We start from the raw sequence: 22,854 nt of genomic DNA, 5'->3' as shown, positions 1-22,854 counted from the left end.
ATAATCTCACAAGGAATACACCTTCTTTAATCTATTTCCTTACCTTTTCTTTAATCCAATAATTGCAATCTATTACAGATTAATTTTGGAAACTCTGAGCCCTTTATAAAAATGTCGGGTCTTTGAAGCCAAACTTGAGACCATTGGCAAAACATTTCAGCTTTGATTTCAAAAATTAATTTTATTCCCCAGTGCCCTTAAAAGATGAAATTTATGACTAGAATAACAACAAAAACACAATGACTTGCTCCAAAAAATATTTTGATTACCCTTAGACATATCAAATGTGAGCAGGCAGCCAAACATCTTTAAAAGAAAAGGTGAGGCCATAGAATCACAGTGCATATGCAAACTAACAAACTTATTGGCGAAACAGATGATCAAAACAGATGATCTCAAAACTACCTTGATCAAAGTCCTCCCAAAGCTCAATTCCTCTTCTGCAATTATTTCCTTAATCTTCTTTTCATGTTGTGTCAGTTCAGGAAAGGTCTTACCCATGACTTTAACAACAGTGCTCACCAACCTAGCCAGACCATTTATCTAATTAGTCAAAAAGATCAGTTACATTTTTTAATAAAATCATCAGGCTTCCTTACATCTTAGTTTTCAAGCCTAATCTCATAAATTGAAACCATCAACATCAAAAAGAAACAACTATGTTTACTAAAATCACACATAAATATTGCACCATATAACATTAAAAAAAGTCTTTCTAACATATAAACCTAACTCTGCTAAACCACTAAACCATTTTTTTCAACAGAAGATATAGTTGCATACCCACTAAAAAACCCTTCCTGAGCTTTTAGAACTTCCCGTCCATATCGAACTGCTCGTCGAAGAATACGTCTAAGAACATATTCACGACCCTCATTACCTGCAAGGTGCATGAAAATAGTTCATGAGTTTGTTATGATGAGAATCCGGAGCAAAACCAACTCTATTGTAGGACACAAACTTTTACGTGTAATTCAACTTAAAGCCACTGCCATCAGTGTAATTTTTCTTTTGACAGGTAAATAATATTTTTATATTAATAATTTAAGAGGAGATACAGAAATATAACATTAATAATATAAGTTCATAACTGAGCCCCACCAAACCAACAGTCCAGAGCAGAACAACAGCAGCTACACACACCCAACCCAAGACAATACTCAAGCTATCCCCCAGAAACAGAAGAGCATCAAAAGTACTGATAGTGCAATACATTCCGAACTCCAAAATATAGAATGTTCAGCAACCCAAACCAAAAAAATGGTTGCAGACAAAACCTGGCAACCCCTACAAACATACAACGTTTGTGATGTAGAGCAAACCTCCAGCCTCCTAACCTTTCTACTGCCTGGAGAGCATCCTCATTGTCCCTTAGGATTCTTCTTTGCAAATTCATTCTCCCCTCAACTAGCTCAAATTTCTCTGATTTGCAAGAAACTTTCGATTCTTCTCAACCATATACCCACGGCTGCCAACTGGACTTCTAAATTACCATAAGCATTCCACAAACGAAAAGGATGAATCAGTGCCTCCACATCTCCAATTTACAACTAATCCTCTATTCTTGGCACTAAACCCACACCAATTGGTGCCTTGACAAAAATGTCATCAAGTCATGCCCCCCCACTCCCCGCACCAACTCCTCTCACATACAATCCGTAACCACCCTAAATTAGCAGTTGGGCCCAATTCCAAACACAACCCGAGAAGTAGTGAAACAATCTCCATGTTTGTTCCATACCTCCCTGCCACATTCAAGTATTCAGCACCAATAACAATGGTGATCTTATGAGACCTTGGCCCACAAGGCTATGAGCACCTTTGACATTCTCAACAAGAAGTTACCTGACTTCTTGCAACTATGATAGTAAACCTTCCCATGTCCTATCACATAGCTAGAAAGAAATCTTGAGAAAGAAGGCAAAGGATTTTTTTCGAATACCTTTCTCAACACATAACAACTATCAGTAGCCCAGAGTAAATAAGGATGCATTGACACTTGTACCAGGCTCCTTGTTTAAGTGCCTTGAAATCATTTCACTAGCTTGTGCCTTCCTATGGTCTATAAAGACAATCAACTCCACCTCCACCTCCGATGTCACTAGCACATTGGATAATGCATCCACCTATTTGTTGCCTTCTTGCCGAATGTGGGAAAGTTGCATATGGGAACCCCCTCTTTTTGCTTTTAGCAGTAGGAGTAGTGGGTTTAGATACTCTTAGGTAGTCCTAGTTGGTAGTGTTTCCAAGTCTCCAAGCCTTCGGAAGAGCTTGATGAAGCCAAAGAGTTAAATCAATCAAATTTTTGGGGCTAGATAGTTGATTCTTGAGGTCACTGATTGGGTAACTTAGCATGATAGAGATCAAATCTCAAGATAAGATAAATCTATTTGTCCAGCAAGAGACCAACAAAAGGGTCCAAGGGAGTGAAGACATACAAACAGGGAAATACAACCTAGTAGGAGCCCCAAACAATGTTCAAAAAAAAGCAAACAATAAAGCAACAAAAGGGAACAACAAAAGGACTAGAGTTCCTTCTTCAGCGAAAAGAAATCCAACACCAAAGGGTAAAGCCCAAGACGACCAATAGTCCTAACCTGTCTCTAAGCACCACTAGAGGTGGAGTGTCAATGTCTAGTGAGCCCACCACAAGATCTAGCGGATTTGGTGTGGCCGAAAATGGTAGTATCAACCAGCCGCTTCAAGCCGAGGAGAAGGGATGAGGACAGGAAAGAGGCGGTAATAAGATGATCAGAGACCTAGCTTTGAGGAAACAGGAGCTGTAAAGTGTGGTCATGACGCTATGTGGATTCCTGGAGGTAAAGCGCCAAGCATCATTGGTCTGTGCATCTAAAAAAGGCTACTAGTGACCTGCAATCTCTTAAAAGGAAAAGAAACATGTCTCTAATCTCATAGTAGATGGGGCAATGAAAGATGAAGTGGGTCTCAATCTCTATCTCAGACAAGGAACAAAGGTTATAAACCCGGTCATTCCTGGCTATGCAATGGTTTGTCTAGCACCTTTGCCAGTGAGAGCCAACTCTGAACCTAGAGAGATACAAAGGGTGTGACTCCAACGTTATAAGTAGTCAGGACACACAATAATCCAACCCTGTGTCAAGAAAGTATTCAGTATAGAAGGCCATCCACATACGTAACCCCCCACGAGGGTTACTTCAGGTCATGATAATGTATTGCCTGTAAATGTTAAGTCTAACATGCCCATTCAGCTCCTGATGTGAGGGGAGGAGGTGAGTGGGAGCATCCACAAAGAATTGGGTAACATGAGAGATGACTAATCTCAATCCCAATTGAATCCAATAAGGACACTGAGGTCTAACACATAGTACGAACCATTGCACCAAAACCCTGAGGTGTTAGTGAAGGCCACCCACCAGGATCATAACAATCCTTAAGAGATGTAATCTATTTTGCATGGTTGTATGCATGTGAGTTATTGCTTGCGCTATAGTATCTCTTGTTGTTATTATCTTAAAAAAAAATTGTTTGGCAAACTTAGTGAAACTTTAGGTTAATTTCTTTTGGGTTCCCTAGTGGGGCGTTACACTCTGCAGCTATGTAGCGTAGCAACAGAGAGCTTGGGTTAAATGGTTATATCTAGGGGATTACTGCTACAACTCCTCCTAACACATGTCCATCTGGATGACACCGTCTTGAGCTCTCTATGGCAGCAAATATGACGTTCGTAGATCTAGCTTTGCAGGACAGCAAGACACCGCTAGCTAGAGATTGGATATAGGATCAGCACGATATTCTCAAATCTCTTCAAGGGAACATTCTACAGGCTCAAAATCAGCAGAAGACCTATGCTGATCGTTGTAGGATAGAACGGAGTTTTTAGTTAAGTGACATGGTTTACCTTCGTCTCCAACCTTACAAGCAGAGCTCCTTGAAGAAGAGTGGGTCTGAAAAAGCTTTTACCTAGATTTTATGGTCCCTATCGCATTACTCAAAGGATTGGAGAGGTTGCTTATGAGATGGACTTGCCAGATGATAGAAGAATTCATAATGTTCTCCACGTTTCTTGCCTCAAGAAGGCGATTGGTCAGCATGTAGTGTCTTCCATTGGACTGCCCCCACTTGATGTGGAAGGGAAGCTAGTTTTGGTTCCAGCAAAGGTGATTGAGATCAGAGAAAGGAAGTTGCATAAGAGGTCCATCAGGGAGTATCTAATTCGTTGGAAGGATTTGCCATATGAAGATGCCACTTGGGAGGGTGAATCAATCGTGCAACATTTGGCATTGAGGAGGACTGTAATGTCTCCTTTTTTGTGCTAGGCCTTATGGCACCTTGTTGGTCTATCTTTCCATCCAAATAGGCTAACGACATTTATTTTGAGGCTGCCAGTCAGTCATAGGATTCTATTTGGTTTCGTTGGGGAGATATTTAAGTGTGGGGCTTCCTATACTTAAGTCATTATTTTATAAAGTTACTTTATGACTTAAAGTCACTTTATGAAAAAAGTAACTTAAGTGACTAAAAGACGAAATTGGCTTTTATCCCACATTGCTTAGTTGTTTGTATTTCCCCTCATATCAAGGTTATAAAAGCAAGGAGCTACATTGGGATTCTCACCATGAAAATAAGACAATGTTCAAATACAGAAGGTTGCTTAAATGTGAATGGTTGTTCTTGAGGACAAAACCCCTCAAGGCAAAGAGTAGCTGGACGTAGCCCCAACCTCTTGTGAAGTTTCATCCATAGTTTGAACGTAGAGTTGGAGCAAGTGATTGTGCAATTGTTGAACGTTATTCCTCTGCAGGTATTCCATCGAGCTTATACAGGGATAGAGTATTCTGGTGATTAAATGAAGGCCGCTGTGTGAGTCAACAGGTGAGAACTGGAAGTTGTCATTTAGATTGTCACAAAGGAGAAGACAGCATTGGTCATTTACAGACGGACAGTGAACAGTTTAATAAACCACGGGTGTTGGAGGAGTGCATTCTCAGATATTCATATCGCAGAAAGGAGGAAACCGCTCTTCCCATAGCAGCTTGGACAGTTAAGCAGTCGGTGTTGGAGTGCAGACCCCGGTTGCACCGATACCCTAGACAGAGCACCAGTGGGTTCTACCGCAGGCTTTCACGAATACAAAGAACTGCATTGGTAGGCGAGACCCCTCCTTCCAGCTGGAATCACAGGAGAGGTAAGCTAGCCTCAGTCACATTAGGAGTATTACTACTGTCATTTGTATTACATTGTGTATGTAGAGTTATGTGTCTGTTGTTTATACCAGTATTGAACATGTCCATATACTGCTGATAAACTCCTAGAAAGAAATAACACTCGGTAATTAAATAATGATGATTTAAGCGTTGGAGAGTACTGTGTTTTCCTGAACTCTCTTTTGTATTCACATGGTTGCGTAGTAGTCTCACCATATTGTGGAAAAGTTTAATTGTTAAGAATCAGTTGGTTCTCCCTTCCAGCAAAAGGATTAAGTCAGATTAGCCGTTCTCTTCTCTGCTGTATTGGTTTGGTATATTTCATCTACTGAATTTTTTCATTGGTCCGTCCTCAAATGGATAAGTATAAAAGTAATGCAATTTTCTTATTGGCACAAAGATTGGCACCTTATTATTATTGGTCGGCATTTAATGCTAGTAGGTGATAGTTATATTAGGGTTATGCTGGCATAATCTTGTCCACTGATCTCACATCAACCAAGTCATTCATTGTACTTGGAACCTCTATACAAAGGCTGCTCAAATCATTTATAAGGGAGACTGGAAGAAATTGTTGCCAAAATTATTCCTAATCCATTGTTGTTTATATGGTGAACACTTGCGATGTTTCTGAATGTTGCATGGTTTCTACATTTCACAATTTAGTTTAAATTTGTTTAGGTAAAGTAAAAGGTAAAAGAGTTTTAAGTTGTTTAAGTTAGTTAGATAATGAAAGAAATTGTTGTTGTTCAAATCATAGGGAAACTAGTGTTCGCACCTTTTGATACTTCATTGATTTGCATATGGTTTTGATAAGCATAAGTAGTTTGAAAATCATACATGTACCCTTAGAAGATAGTACCCTCCTCAGTGTAGTTGATTTGGTAAAGCAAGGACTAGTTTAGTCTCAGCCTAGATTCTAAACCTTCAACCCATTTGCACTTTATTTCAAATTATTGTTGGAAGTAGTTGATGCACTCCCATTGCCATATAATTTGCATTCAGAAAGTTGATAGAATCCTCCACCAAAGACTAATGTAAGTCTCCAAGTAATTATCACCAAATCACATCATACAAACTGAGTTGTGTCCAACAAAAAAGTTGCGAGTGTGTGGTGTAAGCCTTGGGATTACTTTACTTTATCACCCAATTATTCACATTGCTTAGCATTTGGAGATTCCTTGTTTAAGAGGATTGGATATTTGGTGTTTCGAATTGGAATATTAAGTGTTTCATCCTGCAAATTGAGGTGGCCACAACCTCACATCAACAGAGTGGAGATTTACTAGCATGTAATTTTTCAAAGGTTATGTTGCCAAAAAAACTCCAAAACTTATGTAGCCGGCTGAAGCATTATAACCAGGTTCAAATTATAAACATAATGCTTTGAAATTTGGATGCTGAGTTTTTTTCCAAATCAGTTTGCCAATATAAGCACCATGTCATTGTGGTAAAAACTTTTGTGTATACTTAACTTATGGAAATTACTATATCATTTTTGCATACATTTATTTCCTCCTTGATTAGTTTAGGCAATAGTTCTGCTATTACCCTCCTTTCCTATATTATGGCAGTTCTATTCAAATTCACTAAGCAATTCCTCACTTCTGTTCACAGCAGAAACAAGAGTGTCTTGGCATATTTAGAATAGGGTTCCTGTAAGTTTGACCTTAAATTCTTACTTGTCACACAACACTTAGCCTTGCTGTGCTGGAGATTGAATCCCTAAGATTTTTTGGTATCGAAGTTACATCAATTAACCACAAGAAAAAAATGAAGGAAACACCAAATGCCACAACTGCTCAAAACTGAGCTGTTTTCAATGCCTACAGAAATATCTCCAGCTTTTTAGTTGATATTAACAACATTTTCATATCTTTTAAATCTTCTTAATAGCATTAGTTGCAGTTATATTATTTTAACGTAACAAAATTATTTAAGTCAAAATATTCATCCCAAATATCTTCTTAAGAATGAACTCTTATGTAACCATAAGTAGTAAAGTTTTAAGAAATTCAGGTTAATGGAACACAAAGAGATTTTCGGAAAGTCAAACAATGAAAAATACAATAGATCCAAATAACCACAAAAACTAAAAAGGGTGTGAAATACATGCTTGGCTGTTCCTTTTGAAAACATCTAGAGAGTACATACTTTTGAAACTACATTAAAGTTTAAACTGATTTATTTAATCCAATTTCTTTTATAACCCTTCAAGGAGGAAAATATAGCAACAAAACAAAACAAAAAAATTAAACAGGCCTCCATGCTAGGTGGAATACTAGAGTATGGGCAAACGTCATTAGAAGATGAAAATATAATAAACAAAAATAAAATTAGAAAAGAAACTCTTCATTTGTAATGGAATGATTCATCTGAGCAAAAGCCTTCTACTTTGGAAAATGAAAGTGTTTGCATATGGTTTACCACTACTCTAGAAGGCAAAGACCTTGATATGCATAGTTAGCATTTCCTTATTAATAATTTACACAATTCGTTCATATGAAACAGAAATTCCCCCGTCACATAGTTTCTTATATCATGCTTAAAAGATGAAAATTTACCAAGAAAATGAAAAGACAAAATAAACAGGTCTGAATACAAGGCAGCCGTGCTAAAGCATGGCAAAAAATCTGTTGGCAAGCCCTACAAGAAGAAAAGGATATTTCATAACAAGTTCAAAATAAAATAATTCATTTTCCATAACAAATTTCACCTGGGCGAGAACCATCTGCAATAGCAAAGGACAAAGTTCTTATATGGTCTGCCACCACCCTGTAAGCCATATCAACTTTATCTACATCATCTGCCCCCACTTTCCCAGAGTAAGGTTGAGCTCCAGTTGCCTTTAAAAAAGTGAAAAGCAATAATACATGAATTAAGCCAACAAGCCCAGATACATCTAGCCATAAATGCAAAATCAACCACATGGAAGTAATGGAGATATTTGTATGTTAGCTGCTCATCTTTCAGCAGAAATTAACACATGAAATAAACTTTCAACAGACTTGCCTGCTGCAACGCATCAAATATAGGCATAAAAATATCTGTGTCGTAATTGCTCAATTTATTTTGGAGAACTGATGTCAGGCGTTCAAAGCCCATTCCTGTATCAACATGCTTTGCTGGTAAAGGCCTCAGAGATCCATCATTTTCCCTATTAAACTGTGTAGCAATTGTAGAATCAGCTCAGAACAAAGAACAGGGAACACAAACTGCTTCCTTATTGATCTTGTCCACCATTTCAATGGTCTAAATGATTTTCTCTAAATGCCAGATAGGCAAACATTTCCAGTGGAATGTCAAACCCAACTTGCTCAAAAACAACGAAGTTAGGGACCATACCTGAATAAATACAATATTCCAGATCTCAATGCAAGTGGGATCATCATAATTAACTAAAGAAGCTGCATTGCGGTTTCCTAGTCGATCAAAGTGGATTTCCGAACATGGCCCACAAGGTCCAGTATCACCCATTTCCCAAAAGTTGTCCTGAATGAAAAAATAATATTTTAAATTTACACTTTATAGAAGAAAATACATTTATTCAATTGGATGAAGAAACAGTTAATCACAACATACAAATGAGGAAGGAACAACTCTGAAGCCATCAGAATTTACATAAGAACTGTGAGAGGTGTATACTTGTGGTATGCAGTGATCAGCAAAAATACTTGTCCACTTAAAAAAAATGGATGACTCGGGACTTCAAGAAAAAGCATATAGTGAGAGACTAACTATGAGTTGTTTATTACCTTACAACCAAATGGTAGAACATTCCCAGGAGGTAGATAAGTGAGCCAGATATCTCTGGCCTCACTATCAGCAGGAAGTCCCAGCTTTTCATCACCTCCAAAATAAGTTACATAAAGGCGGTCTGTGGGCAACTTGTATACCTGCAAAATTCCATATACACGATTATTTATAAAAATAAAAATAGTTCCTATTGCAGACCACTTTTTAAAAACAGAGTAAAACCAGCAATAAAGCTTTATAGATAGCAATTGTAAATACTCAAGTCCAATATATATGGTAGTGAACATTGGCAAAAATCTTTGTTATAGTCTGCAGAGAAAATCATTGAATTGGAAAAGGATGTTGGAATCCTCATGAACAGTTTTACAGCAAAAAATTCAGAATTTGTATGTTTGCTCTCACGTTTTAAAACATCCCTACACCCACAGTCCCATGTGCCCATGATTTTCTCTCTCCAATCAGTCACTATTTTCTTTTGAGATATAGCTACATACAAATTTGTGATATCTCAACAATGTACATTCCATCTATCTATTATTGAATATTCTAATTAGTTGTCAAATTCTTGCAAGGATTAATCATAGAATATTAGAACCATACAGAATTTTAAAAAAATAATGAACAATAATACAAACCTAATATACAGCTTTACCCACAGGAATCTACAATTCTAGCCTTTAGGTGAAAAACATAAATTTGCAAATATGTCAGATAAGACAGGTGGTACATGCCTCTGTCAATAATTCCCAGGCCCATCCAATAGCTTCACGTTTAAAATAATCACCAAAAGACCAATTTCCAAGCATCTCAAAGAATGTATGGTGATATGTGTCCTTCCCAACATCATCAAGATCATTGTGTTTGCCTCCAGCACGTATACACTTCTGTGTATTGCAAGCTCGCTTGAGTTTCCCAAGTGGAGTATTTGGGTGTACAGTTCCCAGAAATATAGGTTTGTATTGGTTCATGCCTGCCAAACAAATATTAAAACAGTTTCTTTAATTAAATTGAAGCAAACAAATTGGAATATATGATGCTTCTGATTGATAAATTGCAAGAAATGTTGCTCTTGTAAATTTCAGCTAAATTTTTATTTTGATCAAAGCCTGAAAAATGCTATAAATATCCTATAATTAATCCTCCTACATGGACTAAACTTCAATGATAAATTGTTTCAGAGTTCTGATCAGAAAAAATTACCCAGAAGTTATTTTGTCTATTTTTTATAGCCCCCATTGTTCTGGCTATTAAAAAACATGCACCAATTCTTTTTGATGCCAGAAAGACAACACTTCTGCTACTTTTGCATTGAAATGTAAGATTATTAATCAATGCCATCTAAGAAAAAGATGATTTTTAAGTTCTAAAATATGTTCTCTTTGCAATTAATTTCAACAGTAGAACATCACTTCTGCTAGTATCCCTGCATAGTGAGGATATCAACAAGATTATTGGCCTTACAGACCTTGAATTAGGTTTTACCAATAAGCTATTTTTCAAAAAAATGGGCATATATTGAGGATTTGGTCAGGCTAAACAATAAGACAGATAATACAATTGTCTTTCATCCTACAAGAGATGAACATGGTCTACAGATGGAAGAGAAGAACAGAGCTTTCGCTTGACTCAAGACTGATGCTATGCCAGTTGAATTACAATTTACCTTTTAATTTTTTTTAATAATAGACTGCTGTCCAGAAGAAGTGGATCTGACGTCATACTTCTAAGGCCTACGAAGCAAACTCTCTCAAGATAAATTTGGTAGGCTTACCATAGGAAACACACCCTGATAAGAGAAGCGCAGTTGTGCTGGAAATCCAAGGAACAGACGAACCTTTAAAGACAATGCAAAATTTCACAAGAAGATCAAAGGTGTGAATATGGACTTGCAATCTTTTTTTATTTAAAATACCTTTATTGGACTTAAAAATCTTTTTTTATTTATATTAGCTTTTGAAAGATATTTTTAATAATGTGGGCAATCATAGAAAGCATGTATATTTGCTTTGAATTTGGATACATAACTCATCAAAACCCATTAAAACAGGTAAACTCGTTGTCACATTCCATTTAATTTGCCTAATTTACACTGAATTATTGTTGACTGTAGTAAATGTTTGCTAAAAACAATTAAACAGTTGATTATGTTAAATGTCATTTGAGATGCAAATAAATTGTTGGACTAACCGCCAGCCTTCCCCTTCGGGATTCATGACATGGCTTACTGCCTCCTGTGTTCTATAAGTCTAGTGGTTGTATCGGGCATTAACAAGTGAATCTTTTGGTGCAACGGCAACTCTAACTTGTAACAAGTGGTATCAGAGCTTGGTCACAGGTTTGAATCTCCTCGGGTAACACTGAGGGGGGAATTGTTGGACTAACCGCCAGCCTTCCCCTTCGGGATTCATAACATGGCTTAACCGCCTCCTGTGTTCTATAACTCTAGTGATTGTATCGGGCATTAACAAGTCAATCTTTTGGTGCAATGGCAACTCTAGCTTGTAACATAAATATTATTATGATGATAACGTCTAATTATGTTTTGTGCACTATAAGTGCAATGAGAACCATTCACACACTCTCAGGTTGCAGAAAGCATCATCACACACTCTCAAATGGAGTTAATTTGTCATTATAAGATCAATACGCATTCACTTAGACTGGTGTAATGTGTAAATTATAATGGCAGATATATGTTTCCTTACCTATATATAAAACAAAATGAAACTAAAATATCTTTTTATAAATCTAAACTATATATCTCCTTACCTAAACATAAACTGCATGAAACTAAAATATCTTTATACAAATCTAAACTAGTTAAACATTGGTAGAGCTCATAACATCTAGTCATAAATGAGACCCAGCACAAGAGTGCTACTTGTTGATAAGTAGCTGAATTAAGGCATTCCATCAAATAAGTCCAAACTAATTGGGAAGTGGTATGGGAATGCACTGTTAACTTTCAAAGGATCACTGCAAATGTAATTGCACTGCCTTATTGTGGTATGTACTTTCCAAATGGCAGCGACCTCTTATATATATAATGAGAATAAGCAATGAAGAGACATGTCCCTTCATGGAACATGTCTATTCATTAATTAGATAAATAATATAATATAAACTTTAATCATAGTTTATATATATATATATATATATATTTATTTATTTATTTATTTCTCTCATAAAAACTTATATGTCATATATAATGAACATGTATATATAAATTATATCTCATATATAATTATTTATAGATTAATCCAACAGAAGCTACCAAACATCAAGACGCACAATAGTACTCTTATTCTATTATAAAAAGGACTGAAATTTTAAAAGAGAGAATAATACCATAGTTAAAAACTTATTTAAAATATTGAAAGATGAACCGCTGAAAACACCTCAAAAAATGGTCTTTTAGCCATTTTATTGGCATGGAATGTACAGCAAACTGCACACATTCAAATGTGAAATATTAAATATCAACTGAAGGTTGCTGCAAAATGGTAGTGGTGCCTCAGAAAATAATGGCGCCTATTTGCCAACAATTCTGCACCTCCAATGACAATCTTCTATTGATTATTTTTCAGCTCATTCTTCTACTACAGATTTCTAAAGAATAGTTTTACCAGTACCATACAATTAAAATGGTGAAGAGCTACTCTCTGGATAATTGACGCTCACTAATCTTGATATGGAAAAAAAATCCTCCACACACTCAAAACCCAAAATGGTTGCCTATGTTGACAGAGGTGGGTGGCATAAGTATCTAAGGTAATATTTGGGACCTAGCATAGGCTACGAATCGAAATCCACCTCTCTCCTCCTCCATTATCCACATCATAGAAGTCATCCTCAATAAACAATGGAAATTGGTCTTACACTGTCCAATCACTATAGGGGTCTAATCATCCATATTATTATTGTTTTTGGTAGCTTCAGTCAAATAAACCCACGAGTCTAAACTATTGAAGATATTTATTTAATCAAATATCATTTGAGAGAAATTAATTTGATAGTGATTCATGGAAAATAGTTGTATAATATATATATATATAACTATAAAGTTATAATTGTCATTACATTAATCAGAGTCAACATGGTATCAGAGTCAGGCTGGAAATGTAGAAATGGGGATCATATAATATATTAAGCACTCTAATAGTCTTATAGCAGCCAAAAGGAAGTGGAATTAATACACCATTGGAAAGAGGCACAGAGTACATGTGCATACAGCATCAATCAAAAACACTGAGAAACAGCCAACATACACAGCATACTTGGAACAGCCAACAGATATGAATACCCTCTACTGCATAACAGTCCAGATCATATAAAATTACGACAATAAACATAAGGAAGAAATAGGACATGGGAGTACTCATCAATCAAAATCAAAAGACGTCTGGAATAATGAGCAATGAAATGAATGCCAATTGATATTGCTATGAATGAAAAGTCAGAGATTGATATATATAATACAATGAAATACATTACCTTCAGCGTTAAAAGATATCATAACAGAAAACAGAAAACGTAACTTATCGCATCAGTATAACAAACTTGTATGTGGTGATTATTAAAGACAAACAATCAATATCATTATATCGTCTTAAATTGGAAGCACTCCAATTTAATGAAGGTTAGCAACTATTTAACGCAAGATCATCAATCTCCTCCTCTCTTTCATCCCTTCTTTCCTTTTCTGTCCTTTTCCTTGGGTGGAATTGGGGTTGAACCTAATAGATCCTCTTTAAAGCTCCTATTTTCATGGTGTTAAGCTCAAGGTAGGTTCTATTTCCCCTGGGTCCCTCCTTTTCATCCATCCACTTGGAATCTACTCCTCACACCGAAATGGGATTTCCTCAGAATCTCAACCTGATTTCTGGATTCTGAGACCTGTTTTGGAGCCCCTAGACAACCCCAGGAGTTTGTGCACCTAGTTATCACAAGTGCAGTATGCACCTTGTTGGCCAATGTGATGAGGCCCTATTTTGGCCTCTCTTTATGTCCCGTGTTTCAAGACGTTTGGTTGTTGATTCCTAGGTCCATCAGCCTACAGGAGTTAGTCAATTTTGAGCTCTATGTAAACCCTTCCATTTGCTCCACTTCTTAATCCACAATCATAACAAGCAATTGCATCCACAAGCTCTAGCTTTCAAGCATTCAAGTTTCAAGTCTTCAAGCCTTCAAGCATTTCATTCAAGTATTCCTCCATTGAAGATCAAGGATTGAAATGTTCAAGCAATTGAAGGAGTTTACCTTCAAGATCCTCAATCCATTCAAGGTCCTTTGTTGCATCTTCTACAATCATTCATCTTCATCTTCTTGGTCTAAATCTGTTGGTGAAGCACACATTGCATTTGATTCAAGAGACCTGGATTTTGTAAGGTGAATCGTACATTTACTTCTATTTCAATTCAAGGTTAATTCTTAAACTGGGGTTTGACCAAGGCAAACCCCAATCAACAACAAAAATCCCTTTTTACTGCAGATTACGGACACCGAGTCAACAAATAGGTTATAGATCAGAGAACTCTTTTTGGTTTTCTTTGAAACAACGAAATCAAAATAAAAGCACACACAGTAAATCAAGGTCACACTACACCACCCCTAATGCACCAGTTTGCCCCTGACAATTTGCTGAAAGATTTCTAGGTTTCGTCTGTTGTGCAGTTTCAAGCTCAGATCTAACACACTCTACACATTTCAGTCAAAATAGCCAGTACAAAACAGACTTAAAAGATGTGGTTCTTTGACCTTCTTTGTCCTCTCAGCATATCTACATCTCTATAGCTTTCCTTACTTACACACACACACACACACTCTGAGGGATTATAAGGCATTGGATATCTTTCCTTTATTCTTCCTAGATATAGTTTGCATTTGTGCTCCTTGTTCATCCAGTTAGCACTAATCTTTCTAGACCTAGTTTGTTAGAATTGAGATTGACAGGATTCTTTTCATTATCTTCTCTCCTTCTACATTCCATACTTGCATATGTGTATGTAGGTTATGTGATGAACTTAGGTCTTGTGTCCTTGATTCATATTTCCTAACCTACAATCATATACCGTATTTTTTGTCAATGATTTCAACTTTCAAAGAGTACAGAGTAAGATTATTTTGAAACATGGCAGTATTTATGATACTTGTCTACGGGCAGAGTAAAATTGATTGTCAAAGGATCAAAGGCTATATGACAAAATAATCAACCAGCGAGGAGTAGAATGGCCTGTCATTGGGCAAGTACAGCATAGCAGATAGGCACAATAAACAAGAAACATAACACAAATAGGGACAACAAAGCACGAAGGGCAGATCTGATATGATAGGAAGATACGAAAAGGTGGGAATGTTTGAATTGTCACTTTCCAAGTGGGACCAATAAGGGGCCAATAAGCATGGGCACAGAGGAATAATAAGGTCATGCTATCACATATTCACAAGAATAAATATTCCATAAGGGAAGCAGACGAATTAACAACCACGGGCCTGACATGCTAACACATATTCACAAGGAACCAATAAGAAGGTCATTCGACCCCACTGTCCGCAAACAACTTGACAGAGATTTGGTGTAAAGTCACAATGGTTCTATATGCTATTTAAAAATGGTAGATCCACCACAACGATAATTAAGGTGGGATTAAGAAATAATATAATAGGACAAGGCCCCATTATGAAGGAAATAAAGAGACCGCTAACAAGAATTCGTAATGAACAATGAAGTCATCCAAAGGGCATTATCCTTGGACTACATGAGATAAGTAATCTCTTTTGCATACAATTTCCTAGTATCGTATTCCTAATATAGTAAATCTCTCTTATTTGTATTTCTATACATACCATAAGAGCTATTTACCTTGATCTTTTCTTTTCTCTCTCAGGATGTTCTTGCAGGAAAAGGAAGATTGATATCAAATTAAAAGGGAGTCTGACACTTCATTAGAGGCAACATTGGATGAGCAACTCAAAAGATTGATATTCAGAGAGTCTGACAATACATGTGTGTGACTGCACGATTTTAATGAGCTTGCACCCTGTGTAACATCATGAACAAGTGACGACTTCCAAATGATTATCACTTGTATCTATAGAAGTTATGAAAGGTACGATCTTACAATAACTTAATCTTCTATTATGATGGATATCTTATGATGTCTAAGCAGATCATAATAGATTATATCTTGCATGGTGGATTATGTTACTTAAACAGGTAATGAATGTTCCTATGCTAAGTATCATTGAGGATACTTGTGCACATACCTTATGAACATTTTTTAGTACTTGATGAATGTCATGCAATTTGATATTCAAGAGGCCATTACTCTAAGTACTTAGTGAATATCTTGCAACTCGACATTTGGGAGGCCATTACTCAAATATCTAGTGAATATCATGCGACTTGATATTCTAAGGCAAATGCTCGAAGTACTTGGTGAGTATCATGCAACTTGATATTCTGAGGCCACAGCGCCTGATATCATGAGAAGATATCTTATGGCGAGTATCTTTTGATCAAAGACATTTTTTACATGTCATCCTTGATATTACACTGAGGTAATATCAAATTTATGTGTTTTATCCTCCCCAGCTAAGAGGGAGTGTTATGTTTTTTGGTAGCTTAAATCAGATAATTCAAATGGATAATTCACTCGGATAAAGTTATGAGTCCAAACTATTAAAGATATTTATTTTAATAATATCATGTGAGATATATATATATATATTGAGAAATTAATATAACAATCATTCATGGAAATTAGTTATATAAATATATATATATAGCTATAAAATTATAATTGTCATTATATTAATTACATAATAATGAATAGACATGTCACTAATGAATAGACATGTCACTTCATGTCCCATGAAGGGACATGTCTCTTCTTAGTTCATCCACAATATATATACAAGAGATCGATGCCTTTAGAAAACATATAACATACAGGCAGCACTATTACATTTGTAATGATCCTAAAACTTCAACACATATCAATTGGACTGCCTGATATTTCTTCTCCTTTATGGCATCCAAATGAAGATGATATTGCACAAAGACAAGGTCACTGAGGCATTTGTAAGCTAACTTATTCCTCTACTTCATGTGGACGTCATCAAACAAGCTTTATTTGCTCTCACAGCTGGATGAACTACAAATTTTCACTACTTTGCTCAAAAATGCTGCAAGAAGGTTAAGAGGGTGTTCTTTCACTAGAGAAAGAAAATAAATCAGTCAAAATGAAATTAGGAGGAGTTTTTTTGCATCCTGGGCATTATATTCTTATGCGGTCAAGTAATCAGCAAGTAAGAGTCTGCAGGATTTTAGTGGAAATACTTAACATACAAAAATAATTAGTGAGTTTCAAAAAAAATTGCCGAGTTTTGGAAAGTTTTTCAACTACAGTGTTTTCATATTTTATATTCGAGCTTTGCTTTTAAGGTTTTCATATTTACATAATTGTGCCTGTAGTTTGTACTTCGGCTTCTAAATTTCTAATACTACATGAACCTTTAAAATTTTGATTTACCCGAAAAACTTGACCAGCACAGTTAAGATCTGAATGTAAATTGAGGAGGTATTCATCTGCAAACAAGTCAAAAATGCAAGGTAATATTAGCATAAACAGAGTTGTTCTGTAAACAATTTTGACAGGTTAAGAGACTTCAATCACTGAAATGCTTTAGACACACCGCATCTCTTCAAGACATTATATCAAACAATTTGTGTAACTTGTCGATCCTTCCACATTTTGTATATGTGTCAATCAGGAAGTTGTAACTACAACATATGAAAAAACTTATTTATCTATTATGTTTGGATTGATATCCATAGCTTGTTCCAAATGATTTATTTTGACATTGACAAGGAAAATGGTGGCAAGGGCTGTGAAATTTTGTTTTACACCAGACAATTGCATTGTTTCGGCCCTACAAGGAATTTGCACAGCTTTTTAGTTGCACAGATTGCTACTGCAGACATATTAATAGTATTTCAGAATATTTTTCCAGTGACTAATTTCTAGTTATAGAGACTGAACTACCTGATATGAGTGATTTCAAAGGTCATTTTCAGAAATGTCTTTTTTTCCGCCATAGTTGGAGGGTTGCTTCCTGTTTATATGGACACAAATCATTGCTGAAGGTTATTCGTCATTATTGAGTCTGCAGCAAGGGTGCCCTGGGCTTATTTAGATTACAAGAGATTGCATTCAGAGGGGGAACAACTTGATGTAAAATTGCAAACTTAAGTTATGCAGGCTGAAGAATGAAGACTTAGACTGTCTTGTGATCAGTTTCTTCTAAGGGGAGATGACACTCAGGGGGAGTCCAATTGCAGAGGATTTCTTTGCAATCTCTGAGGCAGCAGGGATCAAGAGGAAGTTCTATAAAGAAGTGAAGGTTTCAGCAAAGTGAGGTGCAGTGTTTTGGAGAACAGATTTCGTCAATCAATCTGGTTTGACATTGGTAGCTCCACAAATTTTTTGTATGAGGTGAACTAGGATGGGCTCATGAACGGCAATCCTGGAATTTAACATGTTAAAAGTTTTGGAGGTGTGTGTTGTAACTGTTCCTCTAATGCAAACATTGTAGGCAACCTTGATCAAGTAGGTCGGGTGGTTGATGCAAGTGCTTGAAGATTCAGAGGGAGCTTGAACAGCAAATGTAAAGTGCCAAATCTTTGAAGAGGATCAGCATGCGCATTGAGCAGTGGGACTCCTAAAGCTCCTTGTTTGGTCAAACATTGGAGTCAGTTCTAATTTATTGCGATAATCAAAGCTAGACATCAGACTGAATTGATGACACATAAAGGGCTGCAGATTTAACTGAAACTATTTTTGTGTGAGTATTGAAGGTGATGGTTTAAGTCTACAAATCTGATTGCTCTGTCTGGATTGCACAGACTGCTACTGCAGACATATTAATAGTATTTCAGAATATTTTTTAAGTGACTAATTTCTAGTTATAGAGACTGGTCATTTTCAGAAGTGTCTTTATTTCCACCATAGTTGGACGGTTGCTTCCAGTTATATGGACACAAATCATTGCTGAAGGTTTATTCGTCATTATTGAGTCTGCAGCAAGGGTGCACTGAGCTTATTTAGATTACGAAAGGTTGCATACAAGGGTGGAATAACTTGATGCAAAGTTGCAAACTAAAATTATGCAGGCTGAAGAATGGAGATATGGACAGTCTTGTGATCAGTTTCTTCTAAGAGGAGATGACACTCAGGGGGAGTCCAATTGCAGAGAATCTATTTGCAATCTCTGAGGCAGCAGCGATCAAGAGGGAGTTCTATAAAGAAGTGAAGGTTTCAGCAAAGTGGGGGGCAGTGTTCTGGAGAACAGATTTCATCAGTCAATCTCAATTTGACGTTGGTAGCTCCACAAATTTTTCATATGAGGTGAACTAGGATGAGCTCAAGAAGGGCATCCTGGATTTTAGCATGCTAAAAGTTTTGGAGGTGTGTTGTAACTGTTCCTCTAATGCAAACATTGTAGCCAACCTTGATTGAGTAGGTCAGGTGGCTGATGCAAGTGCTTGAAGACTCAGAGGGAGCTTGAACAGCAAATGTAAAGTGCCAAATCCTTTGAAGACGATCAGCATGCGCATGCAGCAGTGTGACTGCTAAAGCTCCTTGTTTGGTGAAACATTGGAATCAGCTCTAATTTATTGCGATAATCAAAGTTAGACATGGGACCGAATTGATGACACATAAAGGGCTGCAGATTTAATTGAAACTATTTTTGTGTGAGTATTGAAGGTGTTGGTTTAAGTCTATAAATCTGATTGCTCTGTCTGGGTTGCACAGATTGCTACTGCAGACACATTAATAGTATTTCAGAATTTTTTTAAAGTGACTAGTTTCTAGTTATAGAGACTGGACTACCTGATCTGAGTGAGTTCAAAAGTCATTTTCAGAAGTGTCTTTATTTCTGCCATATTTGGAGGGTTGCTTCCTGTTATATCAACACAAATCATTGCTGAAGGTTATTCATCATTATTGAGTCTGCAGCAAGGGTGCACTGAGCTTATTTAGATTACGAGAGATTGCATAGAAGGGGGGAATAACTTGATGCAAAGTTGCAAACTAAAGTTATGCAGGCTGAAGAACAATGACACAGACTGTCTTGTGATCAGTTTCTTCTAAGAGGAGATGACACTCAGGGGGAGTCGAATTGCAGAGAATCTCTTTGCAATCTCTGAGGCAGCAGGGATCAAGAGGGAGTTCTAAAAAGAAGTGAAGGTCTCAGCCAAGTGGGTTGCAGTGTTGTAGAGAACGGATTTCCTCAGTCAATCTGTATTTGACATTGGTAGCTCCACGAGTTTTTTGTAAGAGGTGAACTAGGATGAGCTCAAGAAGGGTAATCCTTGATTTTAGCATGTCAAAATTTTTGGAGGTGTGTGTTGTAACTGTTCCACTAGTGCAAACATTGTAGGCAACCTTGATCGAGGAGGTCGTGAGGTTGATGCAAGCACTTGAAGATTCAGAGGGAGCTTGAGCAGCAAATGTAAAGTGCCAAGTCCTTTGAAGAGGATCAGCACTCCCTGATGTGAGCTTGTATTTATTTCACACATGGGAGTAACTGTGGTGAACATCATATTGAGTAATCTATAATGTTATTACTTTGAGATAATCCATGATAAAGTTTTGTTTTCTTCACAATGGGTGTAGCCATTCTAACTATCATGTTCAGAGACTCCATGACATGAAAATCTGAAAAAATATCTCCTTTGCTAAGAGAAATTGTTAGTGTTTTTAGTTGAAGGGAGACATTTTTCTCTTACCTGTGTTGGTTTCATCTTTGTGAAATTGTACAAGCAATGTCTATTCCCTTCTAATGTTGTGTGTCGTGGCAGTTATGCTTATTATCCTCTAGGTTATAGAGCTAGAGGGCAGGCTGGTTTCTGGGCAGACTATCAGACTATGGATCACATCTTCACTTTACAGGCTATTATTGATGAGGCTAAACACAAATCGGAGAAGGTTTATTGTTGCTTTGTCAATTTTCGCAAAGCTTTTGATTCTGTTTCTAGGGTGGCTTTGTTTGAGAGGCTTAGGGAGATTGGTATCTCTGAGATGTTATGTACTGCTATTATGAGACTATATGAGACTGTGGTTGACAAATTCAGGACTCCTGAGGGTTTCTCGGATCTGATCCATAGCACCATTGGGGTTAAGCAAAGTTGTCCTCTCTCCTAAATTGTTCGGATTATATATTGATGAGCTCAAGGACTTCCTACAGAGATCCTCGTTCCCTAGAGATGGCTGTTATCTTCACCAGGTTCTGATCTCCATCCTTCTTTTTGCTGATGATGTGGTTCTCCTTGCTTCCTCTCCAGACAATTTACAAAGGCTTCTTAATGGCTTGGCTTCCTTCTGTAATCAGCGACAGCTTGTGGTTAACTTGAGTAAGACTCGGGTCATGATCTTCAATTGTTTAAAGACATTCCATCTTCACTTCTTTTTTCAGGGGGTTAAGTTTTCCGGTCCATGGTTCAGTAAGAGACCAGCTATTCAACCTAGAGTTAATAAGGGTATGGGTTCTCTTGCTTTGCTTGAGAAACAGTGTTTCAGGCACCACTTCTAGGATACCTCGTCCAAGTTATCTCTCTTGGACTCTCTTGTGAGGTCAACTGTTCTTTATGGGTCTGTGCTTTGGGGCCCATCTCTTCTTAGTTCTAATTGGGCCTCGATCGAGCAAGTTCAAACTTTATTTTTGAGGCGCATCATTAGATGTCACAGGTTCACTCCTCATAGTGTTATTATTGCTGAGTTCGGTGCTCATCCTTTCAATCTCGCAGCCATTTTTTATTTGGTTTGGTTCCTCCATCGTCTTCGTGGTTTTGCGGATCATGCTGGTGATTGTGATCAGTACTCTTATTTAGCTTATTGTTCGTCTGTGTCTACTGTGAGTGCTGAGTTTCGTTCTCGCACATATTGTAGGTATGCACAGGCCTCTTCTCTGCTTGGTTCAATTGAGATTGATATTGACCACCTCCCCCACTTTCAATTCTCACTAGATGCCCCGACTCATCTTCTCCCTTCTCAGCAGGAGTTGAATGAGCATGTCAAACTTGACATTTATAGACAGTACATTGCCATTACCTAGGTTAACCCTCCTTGTAGATGTCCTTTTATGCGAAGCACTTTTTGGAGATGTCTGATGGGATTATTGTTCGTCCTAGCTACCTTTCTTGGAGGTGGTCTCATGCCCTATGTATCTCTTTGGGGTCTTTCAGAGTTGGTTCTCACCATCTTCAAATTTAGACTGACCATCATATTGATAGTGGTGAGCGGATCTACAGGCTTTGTACTTTGGGTGAGGTGGAGACTAAGACTCACTTCATTTTCCGTTGCCTTATTTATTATGAGATCAGATGGAGATTTTTTTGTCTGTTCCAGGAGTGCTTCTCTCTCTATGACTTTTTCAGCTACTATGATCAGCATTGTCTTGCATTTTATCTTCGAGAGGCCACTATGCTCCATGATAGCACGATCCAGTCACTGCTTCCGCATCAGTACTCGTCTACTCAGCTCATTACTGCCTTTTTCACACCATTATCTCCTTTGTGTGGTGTGAAAAGGCCTTCTAGCTCCACTAGATCTACCAGACATTCTAGATGCATCAGATCCCACACCCGCTATTTGCACCAGTAACACTCCTCTATGAGTGGCCAGAGATAGAGCAGGGCCTTTACTCATCAGCATGCATATTATTTAGTGACTGATTTCTTATCACCTAAAAAGGACTCCTAGTCTCTCTCTTGGCCTCCTCTCTAATTCTTTGTTTGCTTTCTCTTGTTGTTGTTTGTATTTATCTTCGGACACCTTTGTATGCTTCTGTTGCTGTTAGCCTCATTGTTGTAATCCTCCAGTCCCATAGACCTTTTGTTGGTCTTTTG

At 37.2% G+C, this 22,854-nt stretch overlaps 1 protein-coding gene across 1 annotated transcript in view; it reads right to left on the bottom strand.

The window, feature by feature from the left end:
* Window positions 1-22,854, bottom strand: part of ALATS (Alanyl-tRNA synthetase) — an 89,575-nt gene that overhangs the window by 40,567 nt on the left and 26,154 nt on the right. Inside the window, exons 2-8 of the mRNA XM_089817986.1 lie at window positions 9,674-9,912; window positions 8,942-9,082; window positions 8,532-8,678; window positions 8,199-8,351; window positions 7,903-8,032; window positions 784-880; window positions 406-526 (exon numbers count right to left, since the gene is read on the bottom strand). Of these exons, the coding sequence (XP_089674112.1) occupies window positions 406-526; window positions 784-880; window positions 7,903-8,032; window positions 8,199-8,351; window positions 8,532-8,678; window positions 8,942-9,082; window positions 9,674-9,912 (1,028 nt within the window). The remainder of the gene's footprint in view (window positions 1-405; window positions 527-783; window positions 881-7,902; window positions 8,033-8,198; window positions 8,352-8,531; window positions 8,679-8,941; window positions 9,083-9,673; window positions 9,913-22,854) is intronic.

This window comes from Cupressus sempervirens, chromosome 3, assembly GCF_028749045.1.
Source record: "Cupressus sempervirens isolate cs-2001-9-10 chromosome 3, ASM2874904v1, whole genome shotgun sequence".
Lineage (NCBI taxonomy): Eukaryota > Viridiplantae > Streptophyta > Pinopsida > Cupressales > Cupressaceae > Cupressus > Cupressus sempervirens.
This window is presented reverse-complemented; position numbering and strand designations above follow the sequence as displayed.